This window comes from Eupeodes corollae, chromosome 1 (assembly GCF_945859685.1).
Source record: "Eupeodes corollae chromosome 1, idEupCoro1.1, whole genome shotgun sequence".
Taxonomy (NCBI): domain Eukaryota; kingdom Metazoa; phylum Arthropoda; class Insecta; order Diptera; family Syrphidae; genus Eupeodes; species Eupeodes corollae.
The window spans coordinates 233,309,081-233,334,478 of record NC_079147.1 but is presented as its reverse complement, the minus strand read 5'-3'; the positions used below and the strand labels follow the sequence as shown (position 1 = coordinate 233,334,478).

The following is a 25,398-nucleotide window of genomic DNA, read 5'->3' as shown; positions in this document are numbered from 1 at the left end:
GACTGCAAATGAAGTCCCTTATGTTGCCTGAACCTGACATGAAGAAAAATTTGTCAGTTGAATGTTTGCGTTCCAAACTAGGAAAGAATAATTAAAAGTATTTGCCTCCAAGTTGTGACCGGATCGAAAAATGATTTTTTTTTGGAATATAAATTAGAATAAAAGGAGGCAAATGCCTCTACTTTTTCTGATGGGGTTTAGTAATTGTTGTTCTGAAACGAGAGAACCTAATTCTAATTGCTTAATTGCGTGTAGTTTGCTTTGCGGCCGGTTATCTGGTCAATTACCTTAAAAACATTTGAATTTGGTTTAAGACTGGCTAATTTTTCCCTGAATTGCTCATTTGTTTCAAATCGAACTCTTTTTAACTGATTAATTTAGAAAGGCATTTTGTCTGTGCCGACAGTTCTACATAATGTTGCGGTCACCGAAGTGATGAAAACGTCTTTTGAGTCTTAGTTTCCAGTTCTTTTTAATTTTGAAGATATTTAATGTAGATGGAGAAATATTGAGGCGATTATTTAGTGAGTTTATCTCTTGGCCTTACTGGTTGATACAGTTAGTCAGGGCTGCAGTGGACAAATCAATGAAGTTATCGATTTCCTCATTTGAGAGGTTTCTGTCGATAGGGATGTTCAAATTTGAAAGCCTGGTCTTAAGTGATCTATTGAAGGCAGGTCACTTAGTATTTTTAAAGCTGGTATACTTTTTTGGAAAATCCGAAAAAATTGAGCTATGATCAAGCTGTATGGTTGCGAATATCGAGAAGTGGTCCGATATTTGATCGAGAGTAGTGCAAGCTATATTGTTATTTGTTCTGAGGTTAGACGAGGTCGGGAAGAAATCAATGTGTGAGCCAGAATCCGGGAGGGTGGGGCGTGTGAGACCCACTGGGGTGACAATGTCGAAATCGAGAAATTTTTCCTCAAGGAACTAATTGGCCAAGTTGGAACCATTCTGGTTTGTTATTGGGTCGCCCCAAAGTAGGTGCCTGGATTAGAAATCACCACCTATGATTATGTAGTCAAAGTTAGATAAGGAAGATATAAGATCATCGAGGAGCTGTTGAAAGATATGCGCCTGCATGACATGGTACATAAATTGAGACAAGTGCTAGTGTTTATGAAAATTGATGAGTACTTAATGGTACAACAGCAATGGTTGCTGAAATCAGAATGTTTGAAAACATTTTTTGGGAGAACCGAATAGAATTCTTCAAGAGAATTTGGAAACCTCTACTTTCGTTACTGCTAACTAGATCGTAATAGTACGACATCTGTTTGCTGTTTTTTTTAGACAAGTTTCCTGAAGGAAGACTGCAGTTGGATAGAAGAAGTCTATTTCAATTTCTTTATCTTTCGTTAAGGAGTTAACATTAGACGAGATTAGTTTAAGAATCATGGTAAAAGGGGTGAGAGGGAGGCAATAAAGCAAAGATAGGCACCCGGTTTGTGGGATTCTTCGAGTGTTTTATAAAGAGGCTAAAAGACTCTAATTTTGGATATGAGAGTCGCTATTGGTACCCCAAAAAGTCTCTCATTCATTTATTTAAGAAGTCTGCCATATCATTGGGATTGTCTGGCTTAAAGACCGGACCTTCAATTACAACATGAGGAGGAGCTGAGCCTCTTAATTTGTCAGCATAAGATAAACCACTCTGTGGAATGGATATAGAGCATTTGGTTATATTGTTAGGAGCATGATTTTTATTTTTTTTAATTTTATTTAAAAAAACATCGGAAAGCTGATAGGTTGTTGGTTGAAACTCGTGGAGTACATATGTACAGTTGTGTTCATAAAAATAGCAGTGCTCTCCAAATAAAACAAAAAGGCCTTCAATTTCAACGCTATAACATATTTCATTAAACTTCTAACAACAAACTAAAATATTTTATTCATAATAACAGAAAATTAGTACTATCGATTTTTTACCGTTAGCTTTGTCATAGAAAAAACCGTTTTTTAAATATATGTCTGTTCATAAAAATAGCAGTGCATGACAAAGTACTAGATTTATAACGTCAGAAGTAAGAAAAACTGTAATAAGTTATATAAAAGTATACAGAGAATGCTAGCTTACAATTAGTACTTTGTTATATAACCATTGTTTTTTATGATGCTTCGCATCTACGAGGTATCGAGTCCAGTAAAACCTGACACTTCCCGACTGGTATTGCGTTCCAAAAATCACGCACTGCTTTCTACAATTTTTTTCGAATTCTTGGGTTTTGCTTTATGAACTGCGTTATTAACATCCTGCCACAAATTTTCGATGGGGTTAAGGTCGGAGGATTGAGCGGGCCTCTCCATAACTTATAACTTCTTCTGCGCAAACCATGATTTTGCATTGTTTGACGTATGCTATGGGTCATAGTCTTGTAGGTATACCCAAAACAACGGCATTTCCTCTTCAGCATAGGGTAATATAACCTCCTCGATTATTTTCACATGCTCGGTTGCATCAATTATACCCCCGATTGATGGGGTAAATAGACCCTACCCCGTAGTATGAAAGCAAGCCCATATCATAATTTTTCCTCCACCATTTTTCTCTGTTTTTACAGTGTACCGTGGATCGTCTGCTGAAGTTTGATGTCTTCTCACATGTTCTCGACGACCCTTGGATCCAAAAAGGACGACTTTGCTCTCATCGCTCCACAGAGCATTCCTCCATTTTTCTTTTGCTCATTCTCTAAGCACTTTGGCAAACTCCATTCTCTTTGCCACATGCCTTTTCGTCAAGAATGGTACCTTGCTTGGACTTCGGGCTGATAACTTCGCTTCTAAAAGACGTCTTCGTATTGTGACAGCGCTTACAGGCAGTTGAAGTCCATTTCTTATTTTACTAGAGACTATGGAAGGGTTCTGTTTTGCTAACTGAACAATTTTTCTGTCGGTTCTTTTAGTAGTCATCCTTTTTGGGCGTCACGTTTTCGCTTTATTTTGCCATTTAAGGTGTTACTGACCATTTTTGCTGAGTAGCCTAGGATGTCTGGAATATTTTGGTAGGTTTTTTCTTCCAAACACAGTTTTTGAATAAGTTTTCGAATTGTTTCGGTGCAGTGTCTTGTTCGTCCCATTGTTTATTTTTGAGCCAATATTTTTTAATTTTTTATATATGTATTAGTATGTTGAAAATACTTTAAACTAACTTTAAACTAAAAGTAAAATATTTACTTACCGAAAATTAAAAAAAATTGATTTTTAACCTTCTTAATTATAAAATCAAAAGCACTGCTATTTTTATGAACACTCTATATCCAGAGAGTTTGAAATATTGTGTGTTTACCGGAAAAACTAGAGTTTAACTTTAAGCTAAAAGTCTCTAATATGAACACGAAAGACCGTTAGATGCAAGTAACATGTTAAATTTTTTTGTACGAATTTCCGTTCTTAAAATAATTGACAATCTAATAAAATGTGATCAGCACTGCTATTTTTATGAACACAACTGTATGTATATAAAAAGAAAATGCGGCTTACCACAAATGATATGTGGAAAGGGTGCTGTGATGAGGAAGAGCAAGAATACACAGCCCACTTCTTATGCTTCAACATTTTTTCAATAATCTTGAAGATTTGGAAGACATTTCAGGAAACAGCTTATTAGGCTTTAACCAAGCCTTTAAAAGGCAAGACAACATCATAGATTTTTATATTTTATTTATAGGGACCTGCAATACTTCAGGGTATCACAATAAATCTACATTGAGTTAAGTGTGGCGATATTATCGTCAATCGTCAGCCCATTTATCTAACCTAACCATCTATGGGGTACATACTCTTTTTGCTTTTATCTAGCGAGACTGGACGATTAACTCCAAGGCCAAATCGCTTTGGCCGTATTGTAATGTTCTCTTTGATGGGAAAAATGTAGTGTGGTGTACTAAGGTATTAAAACCTGGCTAGACTGTAAATAAGGATTGTTATCGACAACAAATTATCAGCTTAAATCATAGATTGATCGAAAAACGGTCGGAATGGGCCTGAAGACATTTAAAAATTATCCTACAACATGGCAACGCACTGTATAGTACCGATCAAGTAATGAGTAACACATTACTGTGCTGATATTTGGGAAATATTATCGCATACGACATACTTTCCAGACATCCCTCCGTCCGACTATCACTGTACGCATCGATGGGACACTCACTCGTAGAGCAGAGTTTCTCCAATTTTACAGAATTATAAAAGGCTAGTCGAATGGCTTGTCTTGATATCCATGATTTGGATGAAAGATGTGCAAAATGTGTAGAATCCAGTGGCCAACACTTTGAATACAAATTCTTTTGAGATTCCTTTCAGAAGTGTTTTTAAGTGTTTTCTTTATCAGATCCGGCAAGCTTCAACTACCCCTGGTAATCTTCAATTTTATGTAAAGTTTACTATGTTAGTCATTGATGGCAAAATCGACTCATTAAGGATAAGTGTGATTAGGTTAGGTTAGGTTCCGTGATGGAATAGGACACATTTAGGCCAGTTTAATGGTCCATTGTGATATCACATGAATCTTGAAACTTTCTCCTAATCTAAATGAAACCAGTTTAAGTCCCTTACGGAATGTGAGAGGCTGATAATTTTAATATAATTTAGATCGTTATAGAAGAATTCTCTTAGGTAATTCTTGCATTTTTAAGCTAGATCAGAGCATGTACAGAGAAGGTGAAGAACTGTTTCCTCCTCTTCCACATAGCTTCTTCAAAAGTCATTTGAGAATACGCCTAGCCGCGTGGCGTGCTTTCCTATTAGACAGTGCCCGCTTATGACACCGATTATCGAGTTTATATGCGATCTGCTTAAATATAGCAAGCACCATGATTGCTTTAAATCTAATGTGGGCCAGATGTTTTTTGTGACCTTACACGTGGTGGTGTTATTCCACCTGGTTATTGCCTTCTACATACCGTACTTCTTTAGCAATAATTTACATGTTGCGATTGGTATGCCACCAATAGCCAAACGTGGTAGAATGGGTTGTATTGTACTATTCCTGACGACTTGATCTGCCTAACAGTTTCCTGGAATGTCTCTGTCCTTGCACCCAGCAAAGGTGAATATTAAACTGTTGTGCCATGCCCATTGGATATGATCGACAGTTAAGGATTGTTATAGAGTTTGTAGAGACAGAGTCTAGAGATTTGATAGCGGCCTGATTACCCGGGAAAATACGGATATCAGCCAGGACAAGACTTCTTTTATCGACAAAAGTTCTGCCTGGAACACGCTACGAGTACAATGATTGAGAAGGCAGAATGACAGACTTAATTTCAGTCGTTCAGAGTACACACCTCCAACAACTCCTTCTTTTGTTTTGATCCATCTGTATAAACTGCTGGACATACGTAGATCCACCAGAAGCATTAATATTTACCCCCCGACATGCACGGAAATAAGAACTGCGATACATCTTTTAAAGAACAACAAAGCAACTGGACTGGATGTCATACCTGCTGAATTCCTCAAAGCAGACTCTGATTTGGCTGCAGGTATTTTGTTGCCGCTTGTTAAGTCTATTTGGAAAAACGAAACCTTTCCCAGGGAATGCAAGGACGGGGTAATCGTCAAGATACCAAAAAATGATGGTCTTAAGAACTGCAATAACTGGCGTGGAATCACCATTCTGTCCTTATTTAAAAGTTAATGGCAACCATCATTCTCGAGAGGATAAAATCTAAGATCGAGTCTACGCTCAAGAGGCATCAAGCGGGATTTCGCAGTGGTCGATCATGTGTCGACCACATCAGCATCTTGCGAATTATTCTTGAACAATCGTCGGAGTACCAATCACCGCTTTACCTCATGTTCGTCGATTTGGAAAAGGCCTTCGATCGCGTTGTCTGGAGATTGCTTGTTGCTAGAGGCATTCCTGATAAAATTGTTGCTATAATAAAAGAGTCTCACAACAACGCAAGGTGTTTCGTTTTGCACAATGGACAGCTTTCCGACGCATTTGAAATGCGATATGGAGTGAGACAGGGTGATGTATTGTCACCGATTTTGTTCTTGCTTGCTATTGATGATGTTATGACTGCTACGATGGGTGAACACGGGAGACTGGGTAACCATTGGCGCCTGAAGGAAACATTAAGCCATTTGGATTATGCTGACGACATATGCTTAATGGCAAACAGAAATGGAGACCTCAACCAAATGTGCCACTCTCTTCAACAAAATGAGGAAGTGGCTGGCTTAAGGATTAATGCCAGTAAGACTAAGTTACTGCACACCAGCTGGAACCAACAACAACAGGTTATTGTGAGACAAGTGGCAGTAGAAGAGGTCACCCAGTTTAACTATCTTCGAAGCTATTTGGCACTCGATGGTGGAATGGACCTGGATGTCACCGATAGTATAAATAAAGCCCGTAGGGCATTGGGAATGCATTCTAAAGTGTGGAACTTCAGGAAAATAGCGCTCAGTACCAAGTTAAAGTTGCTTGAGTCCAACGTAAAATCCGTGCTGCAATACGCCTGCGAAACGTGGAAGTGCTCTGCTCACATGTCGAGAAGGTTGCAAACTTCTGTCAACCGCTGTCTACGTTACATTCTGAACATCCGGTGCCCACAAACCATATCTAACGATGAACTGTGGCTCAGGACTGGGTAAACAAAAGTGGATGTTGACATCGCGCAGAGAAAGTGGCGCTGGATTGGCCATATATTGAGGAAGCCGGACGACAACATAGCAGAAGGCGGCCTGGAAGGCCAAGAGAAACATGGAGATTATCTGTCATGAAGAAAGCTCGGTCCCACAACTTGGAGACATGGTGGTAGCTGGGATATCGTGCTAGGAATAGAGAGAGATGGAAGGAACTAGTTACCGCCCTATGCTCCAGGAGAAGTTAAAGTGCTGCTACTAGCAGCCGGAAACGAAGAATGCCCTATCCTCCCAGAAAGATCAGGAAGGTATAGAAATCTGGAAGTATCTGTCGAATTAATGTTGGGGTATGGTGTAGTCTTTGTGCTTTGGAGTTGATTCTAAATGGTTAATAGCAAATGTTATTTTTAATCCACTGCGACAAAGCTTTGAGGCGAATAGAAGACCCTGTTTTTGTTTGCTTAATATATCAAGAGGTGTTAGGTAAAATAGGGTGTCTATTGCCGCAGGTGGGGTCGTGCGAAGCTATCCGCTTATACATACGCAAACATAGACAAGCTGAACGTTGGACTTTATTTATTTTGTAGCGGTTTATAGCTTTTTCTAAAGCACTCCACAAAACATTAAAATCGGTCTGATTACCAATGTGCATAGCCAATGCGTGATTCTGGGTTGTAAGTCCATTTATTGCCAACAGCTATTTTGCAAGAAAAGAGAGCTACAGTAGCTGTGCTTAGAGCAAATTAAAAAAAAGAAGTAGTCACTTCAAAGGATACATTTATTGAAACCGATTTCTTTTGGAGGAAGCCAAAGGTCTAATGTAAGATAAATCAGTTTATTCCAAAAAAAAGAATGTTATCAAAAGAAGAACATAAACAAAACTGAAAGAATCTAGTCTTAATAAACCGTGGCGTTGGTTGGGTAGTAGCAGTATCCTTTTTTAATTAGGATTTGCCTAAAGAAAAATAAAAACCTAATAGAAATATAATACCCCAGCAGATTTAATTAGATTCATTTTAATAACTCCCCTCGAACAGAAGGTTTTTATTATTCAATTAGGAAAAGCATCCGTCGCAATTCAGGGCCTCCACCTCTTTATTAGAGGATCAGTGAGTCAGAGTCCACTGACTGTTTCCCTATTTAATTAACAATTTCGCACAAATTGAATTCAAAATTTTCTTTCTATCTTGTTTCTATTCCCACAGGCTGGACATTATAATTCTTCCCATTATGTTCATATCAAAATCAAATTAAATTACTAGCAATATAATTACATACATACATGAGTATAAAAAAAATTAATCACCTTGTTCTTGGCAGAGCAGGCTCCCTCGCTGACCTTACGTTTGCGACCTCCACAACTGCCAACGCTTCCACCACCGCTGCTGCTGCATATTGACGAACTATTGTTGTGATGATGGTGGTTGAAAAAATGCTGCTGTTGCAACTCAGCCACTCCGCTCAAATCCAGTCGCAAATCCTTTTTTACACTTTCGCGGTCACCAGTTGCAGGTGGATTTGTGGTACTGGTGCTGGTGCTGTTGGTGGTGTTGTTGCATGCCTCCTCGGTGTTAATGGTCCCAATGACAGAAGTTGGCAGCAGTGTAGATGGCAACACTTTTGCACCATCAACAGAAATGAGTGAATGTTGGCCAACAGCAATAGCAACACCATCGAAAGCTGTTTCGACGGCGGCGACTCCGCCGCTCATACTCTCCCGAGAGCGACTCATTTCAGCTGTGCCAACAGTGATGATACTACTCTCACCTACATCGTCATCAAATTCAGCCGATGAATTGTGCTGTTGTAGTTGTTTAGGAGCAGCAGTCGCAGTCACAGTCGCAGCTGAAACCCCAGCCGAAGGTACTCCATCGGAGAAGCTACTTGTCAATGATTCAGTCGCCAATGTGCTGTTGATGGCAGTGTATCGTTCTATGTCGCCATCGTCTATTGTCGAGTTTATTGACTCCAAACGCTTACGTTTTGTTTTCTTCTTTCGATTGCGGTGCTTTGATTTTGATGATTTCGACTTCCGCTTCATTGGTGAGGTTAGTTGCTTCTCGTATTCCATCGTGTCGACGGGGTCGAGCAAGTGCAGTGGGTCATGTATATTTGGCGGAATGATAACCTCGACCTTTGGCGGTGTAGTTATTGGCGATTGACGTGGGGTCGTTGCCGGTGTGTTGTTATTCGACGAATTAGCCTCATTCTGAAGGCTATTCAAATTTAGTGGGTCAGAGATGTTGCCGCCGAGAAGGAATTTCGTCGGCGGGATGATGACTTCTTTGCGTGGTATCTTGTCTGACAGAAAGAACTTGGTCCGCGAGCAAAAGTTAGGATGATGGGCTAGTGCTGGGGCACCGTTTCCACCATTGCCCACACCATTGCAGGCACTACAGCCTCCACCGCCGCCGTTGCATGCTCGATGTGCAAGCATCTTCTTGTTATAGACTTGCTGCTTTGGATTCTTGGTCTGCTGGCTGTTATTATTCGCAGCTTCGACACCACACGCCGCACACACCCCAATCTGGGACAGTCTGTGGTGGCTAATCTGGTTCTTAATGTTTTGGATGTTCTCCAAGTCTGCTTTGCTCACTGCGGACTGCTGCTGCTGTTGATGTTGGTGTTGTAATTGCTGAACGTGGTGGTTCTTTAGGTGATGGCACTTGTTTTGTCGTTTGTTCCACATTTTCTTCTTCTGCTGCACACATTGCTGGGGGGCACGGAATTGATGAAATTTACTTACTCCACCACCACCGCTACCACTACCGCTTCCACTACCGCTACCGCCACCGGCACGTGCTGCTGGCTGTTGTTTTTTATTGCCATTTCCTCCTCCCGCGCCACCAGTCACGCTCCCACCACTCGAATTGGGAACATCTGTGGTCGATGACACTTCACATTGTTCCGCTGGCTCTGATAATGCACGCACCGGCGATACTGTCGATGGCTGCGAAGTTGTTGTATCTGCTGCAACTTCCATTATCATAGATCGTTGACAATCGCCAGGATTTATCACAGATTGTCCAGTGTCGGCCATTTAAAGCCAACACCACCACATTAATTGATTTTCAAAATAATAAAAGATGAGATATTCCTTTTCACACCAATCCTCCTCGATGATATTCGTCTTCTAGGAGGGTTTTAAGCTATTTTTTTTGTTTGTGTCTTCCTTCCTTCGAGTCTGTAAAGAAAAGAATAAAAAAGTTAGAATGGTTTCATTTTTGTGTACAATATTATTACGAAGTTGATGAAAGATAAAATAGGACTACAAACGTCACCTATATTGCACAGGCAGGCACACGAGCGGCAACGATTGCTCTTACCTGACCGAACGTCAACGTAAGTCAGAGATTAATGACGAATATGAACAAGAAAACCGACTACAGCGACAACGAGAACGACAACGACCAGGAGTGTTGCACCAACTTAGAAGCGCATGTATAACTATGAGTAGAGAGAGAGAAGAGAGCGTATTTTGAGAGAAGAGGCAAAGAGGGTGGTTTTGGTGGTATGGTAAGGTAACATTGGGATTGGGAAGTGAAAATATGTTTCAACAATTTTTGAATGCGTCGAGTCGAGTTTTTAAATCGCTTATAAAGATAAAATACGACCGAGTGAGAAAATTGTCTCTAGAGCACACGAAAATTCTTGACTAGATGAACAAAATATTTAAAAAGGGAAAATAAATTGGAAGACAGAGACTGAGAGCGATAGCGATGACGATGACGACAACGATGGTGGCAGCGACCGACGACGGTGAGAGGAATATAGAGAGAGGTTTTATGGAGCCTGGTGGGGGTATCTAAGTATAACTATCTATGGGCAGGCAGGTAGGTAGGTAGGTAGCCGTAGCCGTAGCTGTGGATGTGGATATAGGATAAAATAAACATCAGTTTATTGAGTTTTATTATAATAAAAGAGAAGAGAAATGTTTGTTACCTTTTATATGCGGGGTGTGATGTGACGCAGTGTATTTGTGAATTGTTTATTTAGTTTTCTTTGGGTGAAATAAATTATCATTATTTGTCTTGTTTTGTATTTTTCGTTATGACACTACCCATATTAATAAAATAGCTTTAAAAAAAAAGAAATAAGAGGCATAAAATCAATCTGGTATCTATCTACGAGTATATAGTTACATATATGATATGTTTATTTATTTGATGTCATTAGGACAGCAATTTTGTTAAAATTAAGGATATTTATTCTAGGTCGAGGGATTGAAGTTATTAAGTGTGTTCAACGAGGTTTTGTCTAGATCAGAACAGCACAGGACAGCACAGTTTCGTGAGAAACGTCAGATCAAGTTAGAACAGTCAGTTAAACGTTAGTTGTCAAAAAAAAAACAAAACAAATTGCAAATTGTGTGAATTTTTCGTTTCTCGCTTATTTTTTGTGTTTTTACTGTGAAAAATATTATTAAAAATTATTGAAATGGAAAATCAAGTGTTTGCTAAGATATACAGCGAGGGACAAAACAATAAGACCAGTAGGGATGCCTTAACAATTAGCTCTCTCTGTTTAAGATGAAGACCGTTATATTTTTTTTTGTGTGTAAATCATCGTTGATAAACGGTAAACTTTTAATTCAAGCAAAAATAATAAAAAATAAATAGCTTATAATTGTGAAAAACTAAACAAACATAAAAAAACATTCATTAGAGGTGGACGAAACAAAAAGACCAGGTGACTTCTGTTTAAATGAAATTATTGTTATTTGATTAAAATATTTTACAGAACAGCATTCTTGGAATAAAATTCTTTGAATTACAAAGAGAATGCACAAGAAGAAAGAAAAAAATAGGCCGCGGAGTACATTGCACTCAAACCATGAGGGAAATTATCCTCAAACTGATGCAGGATGGAAAGTCGCAACGGGAAGTGGCCAAAATAGTTGGGAGATCCAAGACATTTGTTTATAATGCACTACAGCCCCAAAAAACCAACGCAAAAACAGGCAGACCAAGGAAAACATCCCAAAAGCTTGATGCTCAAATAAAACGTTTATGCAAGAAGGACCCGTTTAAGTCTTCTGGGGATATTAAAAAGAAGCTAGACTTGCATATCTGTGAAAGAACAGTTAGGAGACGGCTTGAGGAGAAGCATTTCTTTGGAAGAAGTCCTAGGGAAGTACCACTTCTTACCAGAAGACACCGACAGAATAGAATAAAATTCGCCAAAGACCATTTAACTTGGGTAGGCCCAGATAATGGACAAAAATGGCGAAACATTCTATGGTCCGACGAAACAAAGGTAAATTTAGTTGGATCAGACGGTAAGAGATGGGTACGACGGCCAAAAAATGCTGCACATCAATATACAACGAAAACGCTCCAATTTATCGTGTAGAAAAGATAATGGACCAGCATTTATACACAGCATGGTGGAAATTCATGCAAGACAACGACCCGAAGCATACATCTCGAAAAGCTGGATAGAAGAGAAAATGATCGATGTAGTGGCCTGGTCTTCTCAATCTCCAGACTTGTGGAGTCAATGCCGAAAAGAGTACAAGATGTGGTGCAAAACAAGGGTTATAGCAATATAAATATATAGAAATATATATAAATATATAGAAATATTTTGTTTTATTTTAATCTCTTTCGATATTCAACCACGTATTTGGTAAACACTGCACAATCACAGTCTTTCCTTCCTCGGATGTCAATTCAATTTGATGCATTTTGTTTTCAATTTATTTTATAATTATTTAATTAAACAAATTGACAAAATAACTTTATTTTAATTTTTTTAAATCACGAGAAAAAAAAACACAAAGCACAGCCAAATCAAAACGTAAAAAAAATGACAACTTCGATTTTGACATTTCTCACGAGTCTGTTTTAACCTGATCTGACTCAAAAGCAGGAACAGAAAATCCTGTTCTAAACTGTTCTAGGTTTGACAATGAACAGGAAAGTAGAACAGTTCAGCAAAGAAAAAACCTCAATGAACAGAAAAAAGCTGTACTTTTCTGTCTAGAACAGTCCAGCAGAGCGTCTCAGTGAACACAGCTATTAATTCTTCAGTCGAAAGTTGAGAAAATTCAGATTTTTGTATTCAAAAATTGGTACAACTGAAAGAAGATCTGTCAGAAGAAAGTTTTGTGAAATCAAAAGTTAAAATTAACTTACCACAAAAAACGAACCAAAACTAATAAAATGGACAATTTTCAAGAAGAAATGGTTAGAAAACATCTGGAAATTCAGATTCTATAGAAAAAGTTGAAAGTGCCTGCGGCATGGCAGATCGGGTAGTTGGTGATTGCCTTAAACTTGGTTTAGGCCAGCAATGCAACTTTCTTGCCATGTCGAAGTTCTTGCTTTACCTCCTGGTGGTGGCCCCCGATCAATGATTTCTCAATATACATATTTAACAAAAATTGCAAGAGCGTAATTTCCTTACTCTTCAGGATAGGTTACGGAGATTAGCACTCTTCGTAACTGAACATCATCCCGCTACAGAAACCTAAATTATTCGTCAGATAATTAATGATAACTCGTTGAAGACTTTTGGCTATTGAACCCGAGCAAAGATTGGTCCATGGGATGTGAGGAGGCTTCTGGACACAGGAAGTAAAGGTCCGCACAATGCCAGATTCCTCAAATTAGAGAGAGAATTTATGCGGTACAGGATAGATATCTTAGGGTTAAGCGAAGTGCGATCGTGGGAAGTGGGATCGGGCAAATAGAAGTTACCGGCACGTATCACTGTACTGCTCTGCTCTGGTCATGACCCAGGAAACGCTCGAGAAGCTGGAGTTGGGTTACTCCTTAAAAAAACGGCAACCAGAAGCCTTATTTCGTGGGATCCCCTTGGGGAAAGGCTTAGCTTATCAAAGCTAAGTTTCAGAGTAGACTACGACCCGTCACCATTATACAGTGTTACGCACAGTCGATGACTTCTACAACTGCTGTTTATCGACTTCGAGAGGGCCTTTAATAGCGTTAACAGGGAGTACATCTGCTTAGCTTTGCGGAGGAGAGGCATTCCAGAAAAACGAATTGTTCATATTAAAGCAGCATTTGATGGATCCAAGTGTCACGTTGTGCACGATGGTAGGTTGTCAGATGATTTTGAAATCTGAAGCGGAGTCAGACAGGGTTGTATTCTGTCGCCAATACTGTTTTTGTTGGTGATAAGCAATGTACTGCGCTCAGGTCTGTCAGGTAGCGGAGGGATCCAAGCACTTGGATTACGCAGACGATGTTTGCTTACTCTCTCATTGGTTCATGGATCCCCATCAAATGATAAAAAGTGTGAAGAGAGAAGTAGAAGTTGAGGGGCTGAAAATAAATTCCCGCAAAACAAATAAATATTTCCTCGCAACTGGTGGAAAAAGTGGAGAGCTTTCAATACCTTGGAAGTATCGTCTCCATCGAAGGCCGAATCGGCAAAGCAAAAGCGGCGTTCGTTATGCTGTCAAAAATTTGAAGGAATAACTCTATCAGCTTATGAACAAAGCTTCGACTGTTTCGCACAAATGTCGAATCTGTGCTTCTTTATGGGTGCAGCACTTGGAAGGTAACTTCATAACAAGAAAGCTGCAAACCTTCGTAAATAGATGTCTTAGTAACATCCTAAGAATTTTCTGGCCAAATCGTATTTCAAATGAAGTCCTTCACAGAAGGACAGGTCAGGAACCTATATAAATGATGACTGTGTTAACAAGCAAAATTTTTGTGTATATGACGACTCCAACCCACGCGAGGTTCACCAGGTGATAATGCATTTTCAAAAAGTTACCGTTCGTTGGGGATTTCGGGCCGGCGTCGTAATTGGTCCGTAATTTTTTGATAACGACGTTAGTGAGGCAATCACTGTCAACAGCGAGCGCTACATGATAACTTATTTCTTATGGCCCAAATAGAACCATATGGATCTAAACGACATGTGGTCTCAGCAGGACGGCGGCGCGCGCTACGTGCCACACAGCAAACGCCACGACATCTACATATCTTTATTGAAAACCCTTCATAGTTATTTGTCTAACACTGTAGTTGAGAAACTGTCAGCTTTTCTACTTCCTGCAATATCCCTATGGCTCGGCTCTCAACAAAGGTGAATAATGAATTGTTATAAAGGGTGATTTTTTTGAGGTTAGGATTTTCATGCATTAGTATTTGACAGATCACGCGAGATTTCAGACATGGTGTCAAAGAGAAAGATGCTCAGTATGCTTTGACATTTCATCATGAATAGACTTACTAACGAGCAACGCTTGCTTATTACCAAAATCAGTGTTCGGTTTGAAATGTGTTTATCGACAAATTTTGTTCAGCGATGAGGCTCATTTCTGGTTGAATGGCTACGTAAATAAGCAAAATTGCCGCATTTGGAGTGAAGAGCAACCAAAAGCCGTTCAAGAACTGCCCATGCATCCCGAAAAATGCACTGTTTGGTGTGGTTTGTACGCTGGTGGAATCATTGGACCGTATTTTTTCAAAGATGCTATTGGACGCAACGTTACGGTGAATGGCGATTGCTATCGTTCAATGCTAACAAACTTTTTGTTGCCAAAAATGGAAGAACTGAACTTGGTTGACATGTGGTTTCAACAAGATGGCGCTACATGCCACACAGCTCGCGATTCTATGGCCATTTTGAGGGAAAACTTCGGAGAACAATTCATCTCAAGGAATGGACCGGTAAGTTGGCCACCAAGATCATGCGATTTGACGCCTTTAGACTATTTTTTGTGGGGTCTAAAGTTTAAAGTCTACACAAATAAGCCAGCAACTATTCCAGCTTTGGAAGACAACATTTCCGTAGAAATTCGGGCTATTCCGGCCGAAGTGCTCGAAAAAGTTACCCAAAATTGGACTTTCCGAATGGAATACCTAAGACGCAGCCGCGGTCAACATTTAAATGAAATTATCTTCAAAAAGTAAATGTCATGGACCAATCTAACGTTTCAAATAAAGAATCGATGAGATTTTGCAAATTTTATGCGTTTTTTTTTTTAAAAAAGTTCTCAAGCTCTTAAAAAATCACCGTTTAGAACCAAATGGACCTTAACGACATGTGGTCCCAGCAGGACGGCTGCGCGCTACCTGCCACACAGCAAACGCAACGACATCTACCTATCCTTATTGAAAACCCTTTAAGTTATTTGTCTAACACTGTAGTTGAGAAACTGTCATCTTTTCTTCTTCCTGGAATATCCCTATGGCTCGGCACTCAACAAAGGTAAATAATGAACTGTTAAGCTGATTCCGTGAGAGATGATCGACAGTTAAGGGCTTTCTGTAACTGGTGGAGACAGAGTTCTGTTAGCAATTTGTTTTGTATATTTTAAATGATATGTTTAGTTGAAGTCGTATATCAATTTCACACAAAATCGCTTCATATTATCGTTATCATAATTATTATTAATAAACCTCAAATGGAAATCAACATTTTTTTATTACTCTTATTTTGAAAATAAGTTGAACTAAATTATAATATTGTGTGTGGCTGCTGCGCGGCGATGTTTTCTATTTGTTGACTTCCTGATAGGTATTCCCTCTTTAAACTGTGTACATAGTGTAGCGTATGTATAAAGCCACCAACACCCTATTTTCTCATCACAGACACAACATGCAACCTATAAAACCATCCAACCAGCCAACCAACCTCTTTTTGAAAACTTTTTGAAATTTTTCAACCCTCTGCCTGCAGTTCATGGCTTCGCTTTGCCTCGCTTCGGCGTCAGCAGTAGCAGCAAAAGTACCATCTACGAGTACATCTATATTCAGAGCCAGTGAGTGAAAGTAGCAGAATCAGAGTATTAATAGTACCAACAAAGTTTTCTCGTTAAGGAAATCATCTCAATGTTAAAACGTAAATGTTTGTTTGCTATATTCCTACTGCCCAGGTCTCCAGACCTCCCTCATACTACCCACACATACCGCCCGCCAGGAAGGGTTTAATATTCCACTTTTCAAGGCATGATATCTACCAACAAAACAAAACAAACAAAAATAAAAAAAAACAACCAGAGTAAAGGAAAAGTTGAAAAGATATTTTCTATATTATTTGCATCGCACAGGAACAAGCCCAAGTACAAGCACAGTCACCAAAGGGTATTTTCACGAATCCATAGAAACGGTCTTTTAGAATATACTTGTACTGAACGGACGTATAGGGTAACTTCACCACTGGCAAATGTGAGGCAAAAGACACGAGATGTTTGGGGCATCCCTAATGGCCAAATAAAAGCAAACCACGTCCGATCTAATTACAATCGGATTTTCATCAGGTAAATTGGCTATAAAACAGTATCTATACCAGTTGTTGTTGTATGGCTGATTTCGCCCTTGTTGGTCATCTCGAAGAGTTACCTTAATTGATGCTAAAACGAATGCGCATAACATCAATTATGAAATTTTACTCTATGGAGCCTTACAGAGATACAAAATATATAGATACACACTTAACATAGATACTAGCAACATATTGCATAGGCTAGGCACTTTCCACATAGTGCCCCTGTGTAAGATGCGTATACCATTTTAAACGTTCAACAGTGGGGTACAGAGAACTGGAAGTTGGCTTGTTTCAATATTCGCAATATAAAATGTTATAAAGAGCTTTAATAAGAAAGAATGGTTATAATCATTATTAAACGAAATAAAATAATAGCAGTTGAGATGTCATAGAAAAAGTCCAAGCTTTCAAACCACGACAAAAAATTATTTTGTACTTATCTGATGTGCCTTTACTTATTTTTATAAATGATATTTTGTCTGAAAATGAATCCATCTCTCTTGAAGCTCTTTTCATATTCGTTACTAAATTCACATCCTTGTCCCTCGGATGTGACTACGTGACGTATCATATATCATCGAGTTCTGAACTTGACAGCGTTATAAAATGGAATACAGCCAATCTTCATAGAAATCATCAAATATTTGACATTTCCAAAAGTGCTGCTAAGTGTTCTTGTTTTTTTCCATCCATTTAAGAAGTTTTTAACTTCTTCTGATCTGAGCGCTGTCTATAAGGTCGAGTAAAATTTAATTGCACAGGTGCCCCAATAACTCACTTCTTGGACAGTTGGGGCTTAGAGCTTCTACTACGACCATGCGACACCGTGTGCGGTTTCAGCTCCCTCCAACTCTTGACGCCGATTCCTCTTCGACTGTACTGTCCAGCAGTTCTTCCTTCCTGTTTAAGTGGATTCCACTGCAGTCGTTACCGTTTCAGAGCGTATCTCCAATCCATTGCCACTTACGCCTTCGTATAACAGCGTCTATAGGTTCCTGACTTGTTCTTCTATGAAGGACCTCATTGGAAATTTAGTTTCGCCAGAAAATCTTTAGGATGTTCCGAAGACGTCTATTCACAAAGGTATGCAGCTTTTTTGTAATGGGTGAATTAACCTTCCAGGTTCTGCACCCATAAAGAAGCACAGATTCTATATTTGTGCGAAACAGTTGTAGCTTTGTTCTTAAGCTGATAGAGTTATTCCTCCAAATTTTTGACAACATAACAAACGCCGCTTTTGCTTTGCCGATGCGGCAGATGACATCTTGTTAGGTTTCGCTTTCGATGGAGACTATACTTCCAAGGTATTGAAAGTTCTCCACTTTTTCCACCAGTTGGGAGGAAATATTTATTTGAGGTTTCGAGGCTGATCATTTTCGTTTAGCAGGAATTAATTTTCAGCCCCACGACTTCTGCTCCTTTTTACAGACTTGTTGTCAAAAAGTAAGCAAACATCGTCCACGTAACCCAAGTGCTTTAGGATTACGGTTGTCAAAGTTCATTGGATCCCTGCGGTACCTGACAAAGCTGTGCGCAGTATATCACTTATCACCAACAAAAACAATATTGGCGACAAAATACAGCCCTGTATGACAACCTGCCTTCGTGCAGAACGTGACACTTAGATCCATCATATGTTGACTTTATAATAGTAATTAGTTTTCCTGGGATGCCTCTCTTCCGCAAAGCTAAGCAGATGTACTCCCTGTTGACGCTATCAAAGGCCTTCTCGAAGTCAATGAACAGCAGTTATAGTGGTGCCCGATATTCAACGCACTCAATGCTCAATAACGATCCGCTGTATGTTGATATGATCAATACAGGAGTATCCAAGGCGGAACCCTGCTTGTTTGGCATCGCGTGTTGTCTCAAAGTGTTCTCTGATGCGTTCCAGTATGATTTTTACTACTATTTTAGCAACGGCCGGCAGGTAGAACGCAAAATCCTTCTCCAGCTCTCGCACTTTGTAAGATCTCCTTTTTTTCGGAGCTTGACGACCATTCCTTTTTTGCAGTCATCTGGGTAGCTTTCGGTGATCCAGGCTTCTTTAACGAGCGGATGAAGCAGTTCGCTTGATGACGTTGGCGCTGCTTGTAAAAGCTCTGCGGAAATACCCTCAAGTTCTACCAATTTGTTGTTCATAAGTGCTTTAATTGCGTCAACGATTTCATCTTTACTGGAAGCTTCGGTTCGGATTCGGCTCTTCAGAAGGCATCGGCTGCACGTTGTTTCAAACACTCTGTTTAACTCTAACTTATTCATCCACCAAACTAACCAAAGTACCGTCTACCATCGTTTACCAGGTTTTGCTTTGAGCTGTGTGCTCTGAAATATTTGCACTTCTCAAACAACGCAGTAATGATTCATGCCCGTCATTATTTTATCGCTGATTTTATTAAATAATGGTTTAGTAAAGTAGTCAGCTGCATTGCTTCACCTTTCAAAAAATCCAACTGTAATAATCTTTTAGGAATGCTCTTTAGTTTATGAATAAAGAATATTTGACCTGGCTCAATATTTCGAACTCGTTAAATTTTAATTGCTATCTGCTTTTTAATCTTATCCATATCTTGTCTTATTTTAAAGAACTTGACTGTTTGAAATTGTATAAAACAATAAATAACCTAATTTTTAACGATTTTATTATCTTATTAGCTCTTATCAATTTGCTAAAGTTAAAATCACCGAATAGTTACTTTAACTTTTAGCAATATTCTAGATTCATATGACATTAATGTACAACTTTTTGTATAGGAGCAGTGGATGGAATGTTCCAGTCAATAGTTCGGAATTCCAATTAATAGGACTGTTTAAGGCCCTCATCAACTTGCGAATTCGATATCTTTGTGTTGTGATGAGTATCGATTCGCTTGGATTAAATTTGCTTCAAATGTCAAAACATTATCGAACTTGGTTATCGCTAAAGTATCATCAACGAAAGTTCGCTAATATAACAGCTCAAAACGTCAAATTCTATCGAATCAAAATTTTCAATGATAAACCTAGCGAATTCATTTGCTTTTGTTTGTTATAATTAGTGATAAAAGAAAAAGGTGTTTATAGGTTTAGTTGAACTACAATGTAAAACTCAAACAAAAAATTGCTCAAAATAAAAAAAAACCACAGCTTCTGGTGGAGAGCGAGCTGTAGACAGACTTCTTAGTCTGAGCCAGGCAGATAATCCACAAGGCAATTGCTTTGGCATACCTAAACAGGCTTTGCTTTCAACCAATGTGGAGAGTAATTCTGAAGAACTTCAACAAGAGATTAGTATCAACCTTGAGGAATGTTAACAGATGCATCTTTTCAACAAAACTCATTGATGCCAAGTGAAACGGAGGGCAAATGCAAAGGAATCAGAACGAATCAAGTTGTTGCAAACACAATTTGGGACCCAGCCAGATCTTTTATATATATCTTTATCCTTTCTTTCATCGTTCTGTCATAATCGTTATCTTTAAAAAACAAATCAATTTCGCTTAACATTGTTTTTATTTTTATAAATACACAAATTATTAGAAGATAAAAACAAAATATGAGAAATACAATACTAATTGACGTTTAATTTTTTTTTTTCAATGAAATAATGTTGGCATCATTGATATTTGAAGCGAATGGCTAAGCTCGCTAACGATAGTACTATCAAAAAAGAAATACGCTTTAATACTCGAACTTAATGGCTGAAACACAAACACTATCACAATGAAGCTTCGACCTCGCGTTTCATTTGACAATCGTAAGAAAAGAACGTAATGTTACGTAATGTCACTCCAAACGGAACTCTAGTTCAAACTTCCTGAACATTTGCTTTGTCTGACAACTCCACAGCTGTACAAAAGTCAACAAACAAAATAGATTTGCTTTGGAAGGATTTTCATTGGTTTTTATAGGCTGTGTAAGCTACTTCCGCGATAAATTTAACTTTTTTCGATTTCAAAACTCCTATTTTTTTGAGAAAAAATAACAGCTGTTAATGACAAAAGTGCCATTTTAGAAATGTCATATTGGAACATTGGAAGTGTCATTCAAAGCAACGTAACGCAGACGAAGCTGAAGCATATTTGTGTTTCAACCATAAGCGAATGTTCGCTTTGCTACTTATAATGAGGGCATAAGTGTATTTGTTTATTTTCACGAGCTGTCACTGTTCAAACATGTTTGGATGCCCGTTTTTAATTAAAGCCAATTGGTAATTTACTAGTTAGAAAATAGAAAAGAAAAGTTAACATTTTGGACTCCCTAAGTAAATTGGTAATTATTAAGCAAATTGCTAACTACCCCTACCGATAGGTTGTTAAAAATGTTGTCCCATTATGTTTTAAACTAAGTAAGTTACTAAAATGACCTTAGTATTTAATTGATCGTTTCAAACGTTACTCCAATTAATTTTAGTTTTTAGATTCTTTTAACTCTTTCTCAAAATTTGAAATTTTGCCTTTTAATAAAATAAATCCAAAGGCTAACTCTGTAGGATGGTTTCTAGATTTTGATTTAATGAAAAAGAAGCAATTAAATAAATTCGATTTTCAGACAACTTTTGGTATCAAATGTCCTAGTGTATACTTTAGTTGGCTTTGCATGGTAGTAAATTAGGTTTTCAAAACGTCCTTCTCATTCGTTTAATTTCCTTTCGTTTTGTTTTGTTTTATTTTCTCTGCGCGATTTTATTTTAGTTGTTTCTTCATCTTCGTCGTCATCTTTTTCGTCGTACGTTTGTATGTCGTTGTCGTTGTTGTAAATGAAAAGTAAACTTGTAGCAATATGTCGTCATAGTCATCGTCATTGTAGTCATATCGTTTAGATACAGAAGAGTCGTCTCAAAGTCGACTTTCTGGAATCGTAGCTCGTCGTCTCTCCATGGAATTTAGTTTTGTGCCTTGTCGTGTTGTTTTTCCTTTAAGCCACTTAACGCTTCAAGCATTAAGGTAGATTAAGTGCGAAAACGTGTAGAATAAGAACTATCTTATATACTCTTTATAAAGGTTTACACACAATCTACCCGACAGACAAACTATATAGCTATAGAAAATGTGAACTGTACAAGTTTTGTAAAGGACATGTTGAATTGTTGATAGGCAACATACAACACATCACCCTTAGGTTAAAGTTAAAAGTTGGTCTATATAGTTTTAACACAACTTAAAACAATATCATAATAAGAGTAAACAATATTTTACTATATGAAGTTAGCTCCGAGGAAGAACTTTTTGAGAAAGATAGTTTTGAAAAATGGAACACAGATATGCAGATATTATTGCAGAAAGAAAGTGTGTTTTTAAAAAAGCTTACACTTTTTTTTTTAAGAAGAAAGGACCAAGAAATGTCAAGCAGTTGTTATGTGTATAAGATGAGTTTAATAACGTCAACAATTTTGACACGCAGTAGGTTCCTCATGTAACCAAGAAGCGTGTTATCTCAGGGAAAGGCACCAGTAATAGAATTCTTATGCGAAATCTGTCAATCCATTTTTACGAAAAATGTAAACCCTGACTTAAACATGAAATCGGTTTGACCAAAGAATCTTGGAAGTTGAACATGAATTTGAGAAAATGCAAATTTTCAAGTTTGTTTGGTCAATAGAGTAACAGTCACTCTGTAGCGAAATAATTAAGAGCGATTTTACCAACTTCTGGCAACACCGTTTGGTTGATCATGAGAGATGACAACCAACATGAAAAGTACCGCTATTTCTTCTGGCATCTTTATTTTAACATAAACATCAACTAACAAAGTTATTGTTCAAGTAATTTGTTTTAAATTGGTGTTAAATCCAAAGCAAATAAAGAATGATTTTCCGAATTTTAAGCAAATTTATTAGCGCTAAAATTTCCTAAGAAAATTATATTTATAAGTTATAATATGTATAATATGTAAATAATAATAAATTCTTACGTTTAGTATTCAGAGTTTTTAGATTTAACTTAAATTTTTATAACAAAGGTTTTAAGGTTTTAAGTGAATTCAGTCCACGCGCTTTTTCATTAAAATCAAAAAGGCAAATTGTACTTTAATTTTAGTTCACAATAGTTTATGTTCAGTTTTAATTCACAATAATTGTTAAATTAAACTATAAATATGCGCCATCTATTTATCAACAGCTCCGGTGTTGCCGTGATTCTCAACAATTGGTTATTTGATAAATTGTATACCATTTAATAATTTGTTTAAAAATTAACTAAATTACAAGTCCTCTTTGCTTTAAGACCTTTGAAAGAGATATGGGAAAGAGAAAGTAAGATTATTGCACTTGATATTTCAAAAGCATTTGATAGGGTTTGGCATCAGGCTCTCTTATCGAAAATGCGTGCTTTCGGTTTGCATGAATCCCTCCTTCATTGGATTAGTAATTGCCTTTCGAATCGTTCAATAAAAGTTGTATTGGATGGATTCAAGTCTGAAAACCACAAAATAAATGCTGGTGTGCCCCAGGGCTCTGTTCTATCTCCAACACTCTTTCTCATTTTTATTAATGATCTCCTGTCTGCAACATCTAATCCAATACATTGTTTTGCTGACGATAGTACTCTTAGCTTTTATATTCGTTTTGAGATTCACACCCCTTTTCTTCGGATGTGGAACTGCAACGACATTAATTCCGACCTAAACAGCATTGTACAATGGGGAATAAGAAACCGCGTGGAATTTAATGCTTCGAAAACGCAATGCTGTCTTGTATCGTTAAAGCGAAATATACCCCCCTGCCATTATCCATAAATGGCACTTGCATCGAGGAAACTGAACATCTCAATATTCTTGGTATGTGTATCACCAACCACCTTTTGTGGAACAATCACATACGCGATTTCGCCAAAAATGCCGCAAGATGTTTGGGTTTTCTAAGACGATGCAAGAAGTTTTTCTCCCCCTCTGATCTGGTTGTTATTTACAAGACTTATAAACGTCCAAAGATCATTTACGTCACTTGAACATCATCGAAATGTTTCTTGTCTCACCCTGTTTTACCGTTATTTTAATGGTTTATGCTCTAGAGAAATAGCCAGCTGCATTCCTCCCCTTAAACAGTTCAACCGTAATACTCGCGCTTCTAGGAATGCTCATCAATATACCCTCGAGCCCATCTTCGGTTGTACTGTCAAGTACAGAGATTCGTTCTTTGGCCGTATTATGCGAATGTGGAATGCCTTGCCACACTCTGTCTTTCCCAGCTATTGCAATATTCAGGAATTCAAAACCAATGTGCACCGACATCTCCTTTCAACCCCTCTCTCCCTTTCCTAGTGCTCACACTGTGTCTACATAATAAGGGTAATATATCCCCTTGAGTGTGCGCTTATTATAAAAAAAAAAGCTGTACAAAAAGTCTGAGAGAAACAATAATAAATCTTAGGAATAAAGAAAACTTATCAATGCTTCCAATGCCATAAGATATGTTGAAAACCACAAAACCACAGAACTCGTGGCAAGACGGAGAAGACCCAAAAAACAACTAAAGCCCAGGATAGCTTAATTGTTCGTGCAATACGAAAGGCAGTTTTCGGTGAAGACCCAAATGCACTTTCAGCACGCTCTATTAAAGAACGATTTTGTGAGAGCCAGATATTTGGAAGATCGGCCAGAAAAAAACTCTGCCCTCATTAAAAACCGAAAGACTAGGTTAGCTTTTGCCAGAGAACATGAGAACTGCACCATCGTACACAGTGGAAATAAATATTATGTAGTGACGAAACGAAGATCAATAGAGTCGGTTCCGATGGAAAACAATATGTTCGCGAACCAAAAAACGAAGCATTCAACCCTAAGTACACACCAGTCACAAACATGGAGGTAGAAGTATCATGCTATGGGGTTGATTGTCATATAAGGGAACTGGTCCGATACATCGCATAGAAGGTATAATGAATGCTCAAAGCTGCATAAACATAAGACGTTATGCTGCCCTGTGCAGATGGAGAGTTGCCTGGTACGTGGAAATGTATGCAGGACAATGACCCTAAGCATACCGCGCGTTCATGTCATCCGTTGGCCTTCATATAGCCCGGACCTAAACCCAATCGAAAACCTCTGGAACGAATTGAAAAGAGAAGATCAATTCAGGTCATTTCTGCAACAGACCCTCTAACTCTTGCCTAGTGACGCTGATTCCTGCTCGAATTTTCTGAGCCTTGTTTTTCTCGTCCGGCCAGTTCTTCTTCCTTCTTGTATGTGTGGATTCCAGTGCATTGCTTGGCCTGCAATGCAGTCGTTGCCTTTTCGAAGCGTATGTCCAATCCATTGCCAATTACGCCTTCGTATAATAGAGTCTATAGGTTCCTGGCCTGTTCTTTTATTAAGGACCTCATTGGATATTCGGTTTAGCTAGAAAACCTTTAGGGTGTTCGGAAGACAGCTATCACGAAGGTTTGCAGCTTTCATGAAGTAACTACCCAGGTGCTGCACCCATAAAGAAGTATAGATTCGACATTTGTGCGAAACAGTCATAGCTTTTTTTCTTAAGCTGATACGAGTTATTCCTCCAAATTTTCCACAGCATACCGAACGCCGCTTTTTCTTTGCCGATGCGGCAGATGACGACTTGCTCGGCTCAGC

General features: G+C 38.4%; 1 protein-coding gene across 3 annotated transcripts in view; it reads right to left on the bottom strand.

Annotated features, from left to right (window-relative positions):
- LOC129943442 (7SK snRNA methylphosphate capping enzyme bin3) overlaps nt 1–25,398 on the bottom strand; it is a 262,476-nt gene that overhangs the window by 3,440 nt on the left and 233,638 nt on the right. The window contains exons 1-2 of one of the 3 annotated variants that reach the window (XM_056052891.1): nt 9,844–10,046; nt 7,907–9,784 (exon numbers count right to left, since the gene is read on the bottom strand). In XM_056052891.1, coding sequence (XP_055908866.1) covers nt 7,907–9,640 — 1,734 coding nt within the window. In that variant the 5' untranslated portion in view covers nt 9,641–9,784; nt 9,844–10,046. Of the gene's footprint in view, nt 1–7,906; nt 9,785–9,843; nt 10,047–25,398 lie in introns of those variants that run through there. The other 2 variants (XM_056052890.1, XM_056052889.1) reach the window with 2 other exon arrangements.